General features: G+C 41.1%; 1 protein-coding gene across 1 annotated transcript; it reads right to left on the reverse strand.

Moving 5' to 3' along the window:
* Positions 1–302: 302 nt before the first annotated feature.
* A4GNT (alpha-1,4-N-acetylglucosaminyltransferase) lies at positions 303–12,222 on the reverse strand. The gene is made up of 3 exons (XM_004381434.1): positions 12,185–12,222; positions 6,777–7,213; positions 303–957 (listed from the first exon to the last, which is right to left on the reverse strand). Exons 2-3 carry the CDS (start codon positions 7,185–7,187, stop codon positions 343–345), a joined length of 1,026 nt encoding a protein of 341 aa, XP_004381491.1. The 5' UTR covers positions 7,188–7,213; positions 12,185–12,222; the 3' UTR covers positions 303–342.
* Between the last annotated feature and the right edge of the window lie 1,556 nt (positions 12,223–13,778).

Raw genomic sequence — 13,778 nt, forward strand, 5'->3', positions numbered from 1 at the left:
AGACATGGCTGGAGGTCAAGCAGCTATCAGAGACCACGGGCCATGGACACTAAGTATGACAAGCAGAAAGATGCAAGAAGCCTGGGCCCCTGATGCCTGCAGAGTTACTATGTCAGCCCTGACCTGTCTGCCTTCAGATTTCTTTCACATGAGACAAAATATGCTTCTATGTTTTATAAGCCGCTGCTCTTTAAGATTTTTCTATTATAGGCAGAGAAACTTAATCCTAATGGATATGTGAGTAAGCACCCAGCTCCCTGGGAAAGTAGAGATCAGGTAAAAGTGTGGCATTCCAGGCAGTGTCCACTCCCATGCTATCGCAGCAGAAACTCAGCATAAGCTCTATTTGTTGCCTGGACCCAGATCCCCAGTCACCGACTCCTCTGGGCCCCGAATCAGGTTCTTGTAAGTCCTGGGACAGTGCTTGCGGTAGAGATTTTCCACCAGTGTGTTGCTTCCTCTAACCACAACCCTCCCCTCCTGATTCATGTAGTTCCACAAATGCAGCGCATAGGAGTCATTAAAGCTCGGGTCTGTGTCCCAGACAGCATAGTAGCGCCTCCACTCTGGGTAGGAGATGGGATAAAATCTCTGGGGGTGTAGGAAGGACAAGTTCAGACACCTGAGGTCGCTCACCTCCTGGAAGTCTCTGAGTTTGCACCATACCCTCAACATCCTCGTCATCAAATCAGGGCCCTGGTTGCCCCAAATGTCTGAGTTGTAGTGTTCAACGAAGTTTTCCATGCATGCCCACAGGAAGGGGTGGCGGGGAAGAAACCCAAACACCCCATTACTAGAGTCCTGAGAGCCCTGTGCAGCCAAAAAGTTCTCCTCAGGGATGGGCCTGATGGAGACGACATCAGTGTCCATGTAGATGCCACCATATTTCCAGATGATAGCCAGGCGGGACGCATCTGAGCTGACGTAGAGCCAGTTTCTCTCTGTGCTGGTGTTGATCTGTAGGAACAGGTACAAATCAGCTCCAAGTAGCAGGAAGAAGGGTGAGTGTCACATCAGGAGGCCAGGCCCAGGGCAGCTGTGGGGGAAAGCAGGCCAGCTCCCCAAAACTCTTTGCCAAAAGCCCAGTTTTGAAAATTTACCAAACGTAACCTCCACCCCCAAAAACTTGCCTTTAAATAAAAAAGTTTACAGCAATCATTGCTGATGGGAAGATTTCAGAAGCTTTTAAAGATTTCATGAATTTGAAAAGAAAATTTAAAGCAATGGAAAGGTAAAGAAGATACTCAGAAGGGATTTCATAATGAACTGTTGGAGTCATACTTCAATGTGGGTGTACAACAGCCATAAATATGAAATTGTAAAGACCATAAATATGAAATTGTAAAGAATCACAAAGAAGTTCTAAAAATGATTTTTAAAAAGCTAGGATACTATAGGAAAAATCAATATGTATGCTATTTGAGAAATTGGTAAAAGAATATTAAAATGTTTGCATGGATGCCTTCACTTATTCTTAATTTCTTTAATAATATTTATTGAGGGCCCGCATACTATGTGCCAACCTCTGTTAAAACTGCTAGGAATACTGCAGTGACCAAACAAAGATTTCTACTAGGAAGAGACAGACAATAAACAAATAAATATATAATGTGTTGGGTATTAGTAGGTACTATGAAGAAAATTGCATTTGAATTATGGTATTGGCAAACAATGTTGAATATACCTTGGACTGCCAGAAGAACAAACAAATCTATTTTGGAAGAAGTGCAGCCAGAAGGTTTCTTAGAAGTGAGGATGGCAAGACTTAATCTCACATACTTTGGACATGTTATCAGTAGGGACAAGTCCCTGGAGAAGGATATCATGCTTAGTAAAGTAGAGGGTTAGCAAAAAAGAGGAAGACCCTTAACGAGATGGACTGACACAGTGGCTACAACAATGGGTTCAAACATAACAATTGTGAGGATGGTGCAGGACCAGGCAGTGTTTCATTCTGTTGTACATAGGATCATTTTGAGTCAGAACCAACTCGACGGCACCTAACAATAACAACAATGAAGGGAAAAAAAAACAAGGTGAAGGGGTTATGACAAAGGTGGGCTGGAGCACTGTCTCATACAGGGTTCCAGCAAGGGCCACTTGAACAGAAACTTGAATGAAGTAGGTGGATGAACCCTGCAGATATGTAGGAGAAGAGGGTTCTAAGTAGAAGGAACAGCAAGTGCAGGGGCCCTGAGGCAGCAGCACGCTTGGTCTGTGCAGGAACAGGAAGGAGGTAGTGTGGCCACAGCAGAGTATGGAAGGGAGAGGGGTAGGACTCGAGATCAGAGAGGTGTGTGGTTGGCGAGAGAGGGCAGATCATGTAGGCCGGGGTAAGGACTTTGAAATTATTTGGAAGGTTTGGAAGAAAGGAGTGCTATGATCTGAATTAGTTTTCAAGGGGTCACTCTGGCTAATGTGTGGGAAACAGGCTGGGAAGGGGGATGGCAAGGGCAGAGGCAGAGGCAAGATAGGAGCTTGTTGATATAATGCAGGTAAGAGATGATGGTGGCTTGGACCAGGATTATAACAGTGGAGGTGAGAGAAGTGGTCAGATTCTGGGTACATGTTGAAGATAGAACTGGTCAGGATTTGCTGATAGATTAGATGAAGGGAGAGAGAGAGAGGAGTCAAGGATGACTGCAGATACAAAATGTGAGCAAAATAGAAAATGACTTTTAAAAATCATTATAAATGACAATATTTCCATATGGAATGCTAAAATTTTAAATACAGAAAATAAAATATATTTTTCTGAATTTAAATATACTGATTAAAAGATTAAACATTGATCCTTGATTTTTGACAAAACAAAGCATTCTTTAACATTCTGCTATAAAGCCAAATAAAAGCAGATCAACTAAGATTTTGCAGAAATCTATATACAAGCTGTTAAAAATTATCACATTCTACACAACTGCTGAAAACCTCATGAATAACACTTATCAATAACTGTTTCAAGCTCTTTATAATCTACCCAAATCCTCAGAGGTATGTACTATTTTATTCCTATTTTTCAGATGAAACATTAGAAGATCCAAGAAGTTCAGTAATCTGCCCAAGCTAAGAAAGGCAGCGGCTGGATTTGAGCCCAGGCAGTCTGGGTTCAGGCAGGCAGTTCAGAGACCTACTCCCTCAATCAAAAAAGGTTTTGGTAAAATAAGTAAAGTTGATTATTTTATAAGTTGGTGATAGTTAGTGAGCAGACCCAGAGCAATTGGATAATTGGATACCAAAAGCTGCACAGAACCAGAGGAGGAGGAAGCCTGCCTTGATGTGAGCATTGGGCTAACATCAGACTAAAACACATGAGTTCCAACAGAGGTGAGCACCAGGAGAGAAAGGTATTTGAGGTTGGCTGCTCAGAGAACAGAGTTGTCCCATCCTCAGTTCACCATCACAGTAGTTATCCTTGGGCATCTTTTGGGGCTACACTTGCCCAGTCAGTGGTCATCAGCAGGTGACAGCACATTGGGTCTTGTGGTGGCCTAACTGGAGCAGAACATGCCACAGCCCGGTGTCCTAAGCATATGGTGGTGTGGTCGCTGTAGGTGCACGCCTGGTATGATACCATGCAGGCTCAGATGGAAGAGACACTGAGGACTCTGCACAGGGGCAGATTATCCAATAAGCAAAGTAAGCACAGTGCTTACCTTGTTTACCAAATCATCTTTATGAACAATTTCACATTTTTTCACCACATCAAAGATTCTGCTTCTAGGTATGGATGGCATCTGTCTCTCTTTCAAGTCCACAGCAGCTTCCTACAGAATCAAAGCCTCTTTTCAAATTTACAGTCCCTAACAGGGGCTGGTGACCCAGTAAGCAAGGTAAGCACAGGCTTATTTGTACTTACTTACTTACTAATCTGTAGTGAACAATCTCTGATTAGTAAGTAAGCACAAGTAAGCCCATGCTTACCTTGCTTATTGGATAATCTGCCCCTGGCTCTGCATCCCAGGGTCCATGGAAGAGGACATAGCTTGCTCCTAAACTCCAACATAATAAAATCGGGGCCCAGCTCAAAGTAATGCAAACTGTGCTCCATGGAACATTAGTTTCAAGAAAATATTCGTGTTACACTAAAAGAGTGTTCCATGCTTAAAAAAAATTGGGAAATGCTGGGTTAAACCAAGTTAAAGTTTCTTCAGTTCAGGACTAAACAGAGTTCACATGCATGATTAGTCCGTAAGAAAAGGATGTAGTAAGCAGCATCTCGCAAACTAATTTGATTAGAGATTTCTTTTTTCAAGGAACAAAACACAATTTAGGTCATGTTGGTCCAGCCCAGGTTTCCAGAAGCATGGCCTGAGGGCCAGCAGCTGCCTTTTTTTGTCCTGGAGCATCATTCTGGAGTCTCCACGTGGTGCAAACTGTTAATTCACTCAGCTTGAAGGTTGGAAGTTTGAGTCCAGCCAGAGGCACCCCCGAATCTACTTCTGAAAACTCAGCCATTGAGATCCTATAGAGCGAAGTTCTACTCTGACACACAGGGGGTCACCATGAGTCGGAATCAACTCAGCGGCAGCTGGCTTGGTTTTTTGGTTTTGGAGCACGGCTCTAGCAAGCTAGCACTGTGAGCCTCAGAGAGCAAGCCTGTGCTTCACCCCACCTGGAACCCCTCCACTCCTGACGCCTGCCTCCCTGGCCAGCAGCCTACCTTTCTGCTGCTGCCCAGGGCGGTGCTGGTCTCCACCTACATGTTGGGGCCTCCGTTTCCAATTTCCAGGAACCAAATGGTGGAATCTCAAACCAGTGAGTGATGTCACTACTGGCCAGCTCCCAGTTTGAGACTTCCAGGCTCTGTGAGCACTCCAGGCTGTCCAGGAGGTGAGAAGGGCACCCTGGGATATAGAAGTCACTGGGAACAAGTGAAATGAACCACGGGGTGCACCTCACTCCACCCCTACCTGTTTGGCCAGCTAGGTCCTTCCCCCTGCCTACCTCCCAGGCCTGCATTTAGTCCAGAAAATGTCTCCAGTTTACAGCAACTAGGGGCAAAGTGTATGCCCACCACCCAGGACAGCCTACCCGGTCCTCAGGCAAATCAGGTGGGGTAGGGCAGGAGTTTTCTTTCTTTTTTTAGTACTTTAGTAAGGAGCCTTTGTGGTGCAGTGGTTAAAATGCTTGGCTGCTAACTGAAAGGTGGGTGATTCCAACCCACCAGCCATTCCGAGGGAGAAAGATGTGGCCAGTCTGCTTCCGTAAAGATTTACAGCCTTGGAAATCCTATAGGGGCAGTTCTATTCTGTCCTATAGGGTCACTATGAGTCAGAATCAACTCAACAGCAGTGGGTTTGGTTTTGATTTTTTGTACTGTAGTAAGCTGAATAATGGCCACCCAAAGATTTCAGGTCCTAATCCCTAGAACCTGTAAATGTTACCTTATATGGGAGAAAGATTTTGCAGATGGGATTAAGTTAAGGATCCTGAAATGGTAAGATTTTCCTGGATTGTCCAGGTGGTCCCTAAATGTCATCACAAATGTCCTTTTAAGAGAGAGGCAGAGGGAGATTTCACACACACAGAGGAGAAGGGGATGTGAAGACTGAGGCAGCGACTGGAGTGATGGACTACAAACCAAGGAATGCCAGCAGCCTCCAGAAGCCAACAGAGGCAAGAAACTAGTTCTTCGGAGGGAGCACAGACTTGTGAAACTGATTTCAGACTTCTCGCCTCCACAACTGTGAGCGAATAAATTTCTGTTGTGTTAATTCACCAAGTTTGTGGAAATTCCAGCAATCACAGGAAATGAATACAAGTATCTCCATAATATTCTCAATTTTGCCTCTTGGCCTGCAAGCCTAAAGTATTTACCATCTGGCTTTTTACAGAGAAAAAGTTTGCTGACCTTTGGTCTAGCTTATGATTAGAATTTAGATAGGTCTTTATATGGTAAACAAATAGTAATATTTTGATGTCAATTTTTAAATTAACTTTTGTTTTTTAAAATAATTTTATTTATAAACTACAACATCTACTATTATGTGTTATGTATTTTCTTCAGGTCTTTTTTCTTATATAGATATGTGTGGGTTTTGCATAGCTGAAATCATTGTGATTATTAAAATTACATTATAATGTAAGGGTTTAGGTTTGTAGTCTTCATAAGATGTCATATTTAAACACTGAATAATGTAATCATTGAGTGATTGTACTATAATTTCCTTAAACATTTCTTGATTGTGGGTTCTCTGATAGAGGTATTTAATTAAAATATTATTTGCTTATTATGTTATGCTACTAAGATGAAGATTACCGAATTCCTACCCGCTCTAGGAGTTTCTTGATCATATCGTAATATAACCCAATCTCACACAGCAGCACTCTGCCTGATCCTTCATGCATTTTCTATCTTCACCATTTTCAAGTTAAATATTTCCTGGTTTCCCTCTCAGGTGGAAAAAAGTTTAACATAGATGGATTTAAAACTGATAGTGAAAAATAAGTTATCTATTCACCTAGAAAAGATACAGAAACTCATTCAGTTAAAAAAATAGTCTCAAAAATAACCTATGTCCTAAAAGAAATAAGGCTGGAAGCAAAAGACACCAGACACTAAAGATAAGCCTAACTTAAGTCTCTCCTGGTTACCTGATTCAGGACTCAACGTGGTAGAGAGAGGATCAGGCAAGAGCCGAAGGATTTGGGTTCTAGTTCCATCTCTGACACTGAGTCCCTTACCCCCAATCTACCCATCTATAAAGTAAGTAAATTGGACTCATTTCCAGAGGTCCCTGCCAACAGTGACATTCTAAGATTCCATAAACACTTACTTGAGTGTACCATGAAAACAGTGGTGTGTCTTCAAATAGCCTTTTCATATCCAAAGGGAAGAGGAAAACATTGTCTATTGCTGAGAGAAGGGAAAAGGCTCGGTAAGAGGTATTAGGGGGTAGCTGTGTGGAATTGTTGAGGGCCTTCATAAAGAACACCACAGGCTGCTTAGGATAAATCCTGGCAGCCGACTCCACAGCACAGGAGACGAGTGGGGGTGGCTCCATTATCTCTGAGGTCTCCAGGAACACAATGCTGCGTTGGTGGCTCAGGAGGGCTTCTGGCCCCTGCTGGGACTTGTAGGTAGGCAGGCAGGAGAAGAGGCAGCTGGACTTCAGGATCAGTTGGTAGAGGAAGCCACAGGCAAGCAGCAGGAAGACCGACAGGGAGAGCTGGAGCTCCTTCAGCATGTCTGCTTCGCTCCCCTAACCTGCTCCTTTAAATCAACACAATTAATTGAAAACTAGCATTCACAAACTCTGATAAAGATAACACACAAGAAAAGAAAATGATACACCAAAATCACTTACAAACATAGATGGAAAAGAAAACTTTAAATAAAATATGATAAAATCAAGTCCAGAAGTATTAAAAAGAAAAATACCTCATAACCAATTAGGGTTTATCCTAGGACTGCAAGAAAGATTCAGCATAGAAAACTGATTAATTAATTAGTTAATTGGAAAACTATTAATGGACTACATTACCTTAACAGACTAAAGAAGAAAAGCGATATGATCATTTTCACTCAATAGATGACAAAAGGGGAAGAGACATCCATAATTCAAAGTTAACAACTTTGTGACATCCATTCATGATTTTCAAAAGTACAAGGAAATTTTCTTAAACTGATAAACTGTCTACCAGAATATATAGCAATCATTATACGTAATATGAAACTTTTAAAGTATCCCTATCAAGGTTAGAAAGCTGATGTGGAAGTTGCTATTCAACATTATTCTGATAATTTTAACCAACGCAATGAAACAAGAGAAAGGGATTTCTACTATGAACATAGAAAAGAAGAGCCAAAAGTATCATCAGTTGCAGAAAATATAGTGTACCTAGAATATCCAAGATAATTTACTTGAAAACCAATAGAGCTAAGAAGAAAATTAACCAATGATGCTAAAGAGAGCATTGACACATCAAAATCAATAGCTTTTTTATACATCAACAATAACTAAGTAGAATATATCATAGACAATAAAAACTTATATCACAATAGCAACAAATGCTTAGGAATAAACCAAATAAAATAAATAAATCCTTTTGTAGTCCTTGGGTGTTTCAAATGGTTAATGTTTTCACCTGCTTAACTAAACGTTTGGACATTTGAGTCCACCCAGAGGCACCTAGAAAGAAAGGCCTGGGTATCTACTTCCAAAAACTCAGCCATTGAAAGCCTTATGGAGCACAGTTCTACTCTGACACACATAGGGTCACACTGAGTTGGCGTTAACTGGATGGCAACTGTTTTTTTTTCCCCTAAATTAATAGAAAATAATAGGAAATATTTGTGTAGTGCTAACATGTGCCAAGCATTTTCAAAAATTTAATCCATTTAATCCTAACACTTTAAAGTGAATACCCTTATTATCCTCATTTTACAAATGAAGAAACTGAGGCACAGAGATGTTAAGCCATTTGCCCAAGGTCTCAAGCTACTAAATGGTGGCACCAGTATTCAAACCCTGGCTCCAAAGTTTGTGCTTCTATTCTTCACCCATACCTACCTCTCTATATTTTCAATACAAGTCCAATCAAAATTTCATTAGAACTTTTATGAAATTTGACAAGTTGATTCTAAAACTCATTTCAAAGAGAAAATGTGCAAAAAGAGAATAGAAAATATTAAAAGGGTGATAAAAGAACCAGTGAAAAGATATGCAGGAACAACATCAAAGCACACTCTAAAGCTTTAATAATTTAAACAATCAGCATTGATCCAGAAAGAAATGAACTGACATATGGAATGGAAAAAAGAATCCAGCAATTGACCAATAAACTTGTATATGAAAATTTAGTACTTGACAAAGGTATGATAAAGTTGGCATTTCAGGTGAGAGAGCAATGAAAGCACTATTCAGTAAATGGTGTTGGAATAGTTGGATCTCTATTTGGAGAGGAAATTAAATTACAGCCCTACCTCACAATACAACAATATTAAGTAGGTTGAAGAGCTAAACAACAAACACACAAAATTATTAAGAAAAACTAGAGTAGTATACTTTCATAATTTTGAGAAAATAAAGACAGTTGCTAAACAAATTATGGTACATTCATACTATTGAATATTCTGCAGCAATTAGAAAGAATGAAATAAATCTATACATAACAGCATGGAGTGATTTCTATGACTTTTAGTAAACGTGTAGCTTACAGAGTAATATGAACTCATTTATGCTTTTTAACTATGTAATTGTACATATGCATGTGAAGGCTGTATAATGAATAAGGAAGACCAAAAAAGGAGTTGCTAACTTTGAATTATGGTGTTGGTGAAGAATACTGAATACACCATGGACTGCCAGAAGAACAAACAAATCTGTCTTGGAAGAAGTACAGCCAGAATGCTTATTAGAAGCAAGGATGGTGAGACTTGGTTTCACATACTTTGGACATGTTATCAGGAGGGACCGGTCCCTGGAGAAGGACATCATGCTTGGTAAAGTAGAGGGTCATCGAAAAAGAGGAAAACCTTCAATGAGATAGATTGACACAGTGGCTGCAACAATGGGCTCAAACATAGCAACGACTGTGAGGATGGAGCAGGACAAGGCAGTGTTTCGTTCTGTTGTACATAGGGTCACTATGAGTAGGAACAGAAGATTTCAAAGGGCAGCTCGAGAAGACAAAGTAAAGTATTATAATGACGTGTGCAGAGACCTGGAGATAGAAAACCAAAAGAGAAGAACACGCCCAACATTTCTCAAGCTGAAAGAACTGAAGAAAAAATTCAAGCCTCTTGTCCCAATATTGACAGAGTCTATGGGAAAATATTAAATGATGCAGGAAGTATCAAAAGAAGTTGGAAGGAATACACTGAGTCACTATACCAAAAAGAATTGGCCAACATTCAACCATCTCAGGAGATAGCATATGATCAGGAACCGATGGTACTGAAGGAAGAAGTCCAAGCTGCACTGAAGGCATTATCGAAAAAGAAGGCTTCAGGAATTGATGGAATACCAACTGAGATGTTTCAACAAATGGATGCAGTGCTGGAAGTGCTCACTCATCTACGCCAAGAAATTTGGAAGACAGCTACCTGTCCAACTGACTGGAAGAGATCCATATTTATGCCTATTCCCAAGAAAGGTGATCCAACCAAATGTGGAAATTATCGAACAATATCATTAATATCAAAAGCAAGTAAAATTTTGCTGAAGATCATTCAAAAGTGGCAGCAGCAGTGTATTGACAGGGAACTGCCAGAAATTCAAGCTGGATTCAGAAAAGGACATGGAATGAGGGATATCAGTGCTGATGTCAGATGGATACTGGCTTTAAAGCAGAGAATACCAGAAAGATGTTTACCTGTGTTATACTGACTATGCAAAGGCATTTGACTGTGTGTATCATAACAAATTATGGATAGCAGTGTGAAGAATGGGAATTCCAGAACTCTTCACTGTGCTCATGAGGAAACTGTACATAGATCAAGAGGCAGTCATTCGAACAGAACAAGGGGATACTGCGGGTTTAAAGTCAAAAAGGGTGTGCATCAGGATTGTATCCTTTCACCATACCTATTCAGTTTGTATGCTGAGCAAATAATCTGAGAAGCTGGACTATATGAAGAAAAACAGGGCATCAGGATTGGAGGAAGACTTATTGACAACCTGTGTTATGCAGATAATACAACCTTGCTTGCTGAAAGCAAAGAGGACTTGAAGCACTTACTGATGAAGATCAAAGACCACAGCCTTCACTATGGATTACACCTCAACATAAAGACAACAAAAGTCCTCACAACCGGGCCAATAAGCAACATCATGATAAACGGAGAAAAGATTGAAGTTGTCAAGGATTTTATTTTACTTAGATCCACAATCAACATTCATGGAAGCAGCAGTCAAGAAATCAAAAGACGCATTGCATTGGGCAAATCTGCTGCAAAAGATCTCTTCAAAGTGTTGAAAATTAAGATATCACCTTGAAGACTAAGGTGCGCCTGACCCAAGCCATGGTGTTTTCAATTTCCTCATACGCATGTGAAAGCTGGACTTTGAATGAGGAAGAACAAAGAAGACTTGATGCCTTTGAATTATGGTGTTGGAGAAGAATATTGAATATACCATGAAATGCCAAAAAGAGAAACAAATCAGTCTTGGAAGAAGTACGATCAGAATGCTCCTTAGATACAAGGATGGCGAGACTATGTCTCATATATTTTGGACATATTATCAGGAGGGATCAGTCCTTGAAGGACATCATGCTTGGTAAAGTAGAGGGTCAGTGAAAAAGAGGAAGACCTTCAACAAGATGGATTGACACAATGGCTGCAACAATGGGCTTAAGCATAAAAACGATTGTGAGGATGGCGCAGGACCAGGCAGTGTTTTTTCTGTTGTACATAGGGTCGCTATGAGTTAAAATCGACTCAACGGCACCTAACAACAACAAGAATTGGTCCCCAGAGGACACCCTCAGCTTCTTTACAGACAGGAACGACTAATGGTACAGATGAAGAAAAGCAGACTGAACATTTCCAAAAATCAACCCTGAGAAAAAGGGCTACCAATAGAGAAGTTTATAAAGGAGAAGGATCTTCGAGGAAATCACACTTCTGGTTTCCAAAACAGAATTTTGATGAAGATTTGAATTTATCTGAATTGCTTTCATAGTATCTACAATCTGAAGTAATAACGATATCATTTCCATTTACACAGTTGACAAAATTTAAGCACCTTCTTTTCTTAAACCACTTACTAAATTGAATTTTATAAAAGATACAATCTAGCCAAATATTTCTAATGTGATCAAATTAAAATACCTCATTATCAGCAAAAGTTTTAAAACATTAATAATCACCCTTTGGAGCCCTAGTGGAGCAGTGGTTAAGAGTTCAGCTGTTAACCAAAATGTCGGCAGTTTGAATCTACCTGTTGCTCCTTGGAAACCCTTTGGGACAGTTCTACTGTGTCCTATAGTGTCGCTATGAGTCAGAATCAACTCAATGGCAATCAGTTTTGGGACTACCGTTTATTGAGCATTTACTGTGTTCCAGATACTGTGTTAAGCTCTTTATGAACATTATCTCATTTAATCCTCTATTAAGTAGATACTCTTAGTCTCCTTTTTTCGAACTAAGCAAGCTGAAGATTAGTGAGTTAAGTAATTTGCCAAGATTATGCTGTTAGCAAGTAGCAGAGCCACAAAAGCCTGGTCTCTGAACCACTACCTGTAGTGCCTCCCTCTCCATAAACGTTAGCTCTAACCCTAACTCCAGGAGAGCAAATAGATGTTTCCATTATTGAGTGGTCTGCTTTTCATATTCCATCTAACTCCTTTAGAGAACTCAAAACCAATGAATCAGAGCTTACCTTCTAGCCAGAAAGGTGTGGTCAGCCAATACAGGAGGTCTAAGAAATGAAGACAAGTTTTTCCTGCTGTACTTTCTTATATATCACCACTTAATCTTTCAATTCAATAATACTGGGGGAAGTAAATCATTACCAGAAGATTAAAGCTAAACACGAGGAGTTCCCAAGAAGCTCCTCCCTTCACTAAGTTCCCCCACACACAGAGACTTGGGGACAACATGGGCTCACAAGATTTTCCAGGTGACTCACACACTAATACTGGCTGTTCGTGGATCTATCAGAAGGATTATAAGGTTTGGGGTCATTTCACCTGGAGAAAACTATCATAGCATAACCCTGGAGCCCACAGATCCTGTGGCCAAGTATCTTAGCTTGAACCCAAATCATGGACAGAGACTTGGGAAAATTTCTTCACCAGACAATCCTGTAAGTTGGTTCCAACCCTCCCATACAAGTGTAAGTTTTCATTAAAAGAAAAAAGAAAGCCCATCACTACAAATAAACAATGGACAGAGTCCAGTGATCTGTAACCAGCCTTGATGCCCCCCAGTGTCAGTTAAAATGGCTGCAGAAAAGATCCTGGACCCTGAGGTCCCCTTTGTGCAGTATGAGCTTCCTCCAGATCTCATGAAGTCAGCTTCGTCGCCCTCCACTGATGTGCCAATCTCACCTCCTTTAAGTGTCATTGCTGTCCTGTGGTCTGCTCCCCACCACCCCTGAAATGAGCACTAGTGATCCTCTTTGGAGTCATCCTCTGCTGGGGGGGGGGGTCACCTGTCTTCAGTCCAGAGCCTTTTCCCAGCCATGAGCAGGTATCCACTGTTCCTCCTGGATACTCTGATAAAGAGGGAGGTCCCCTCCCTCTGCAGACTTTGGATTCTGACATAATAGGTCCTATATCAAGGGAGTGGAAGCTGTCCCACTCGTTTATGGCTGCTTATTTCTATGTGTCCAGAGACTCTCCAGGAACAGCTCTATGCGTCTCCACACACACCTCTTCATTTGGAGCTGAATTTCTCCTCCAGACATCATCAGTTCTGTGCTCAGAGTACCTTGGCATCTTTCCAGAGTTCCCTGGCATTGGAAAGATTGGTTGTTCCTGCCTCAGAGAGGGGAGGGGGAAGAGTAGTGTTCCTGCTCCCTGCTCTGTGGTAACTTCAGGGCTCCACTGTGGGAGTGACATGCTCCTAGTGCCAGTAGAGTTCCTAACTGTGCATATCCTTGTACCTTCCAACTGCTTGCAATATAGCCAAAAGCATTGAACAAGTGGTTGAGGCAGACAGCAGCAAAGTAGTGGTCCTTGCCAGGCATGGATGAATGTCAGCATCTGTAATGCAGTGAACTATTAAGCAGAAAAAAGTAGGCCTTCCCTGACCAAGAGCCAAGTAGAGGGCACAACTATTGGTCTCTATTCACCTGGAAAAACAAACGAAAAGGAGAGTCAGAAATAGG

Source organism: Trichechus manatus, unplaced genomic scaffold (assembly GCF_000243295.1).
Source record: "Trichechus manatus latirostris isolate Lorelei unplaced genomic scaffold, TriManLat1.0 scaffold00084, whole genome shotgun sequence".
NCBI classification, from domain to species: Eukaryota; Metazoa; Chordata; class Mammalia; order Sirenia; family Trichechidae; genus Trichechus; species Trichechus manatus.

Coding starts and splice junctions, on each gene's coding strand:
- A4GNT (XM_004381434.1), bottom strand. CDS start 7,187: ATGCTGAAGGAGCTCCAGCTCTCCCTGTCGGTCTTCCTGCTGCTTGCC. Junction 958..6,776: donor TGTTTTCATGGTACACTCAA/GTAAGTGTTTAT, acceptor CTGTTCCTACAG/ATCAACACCAGCACAGAGAG.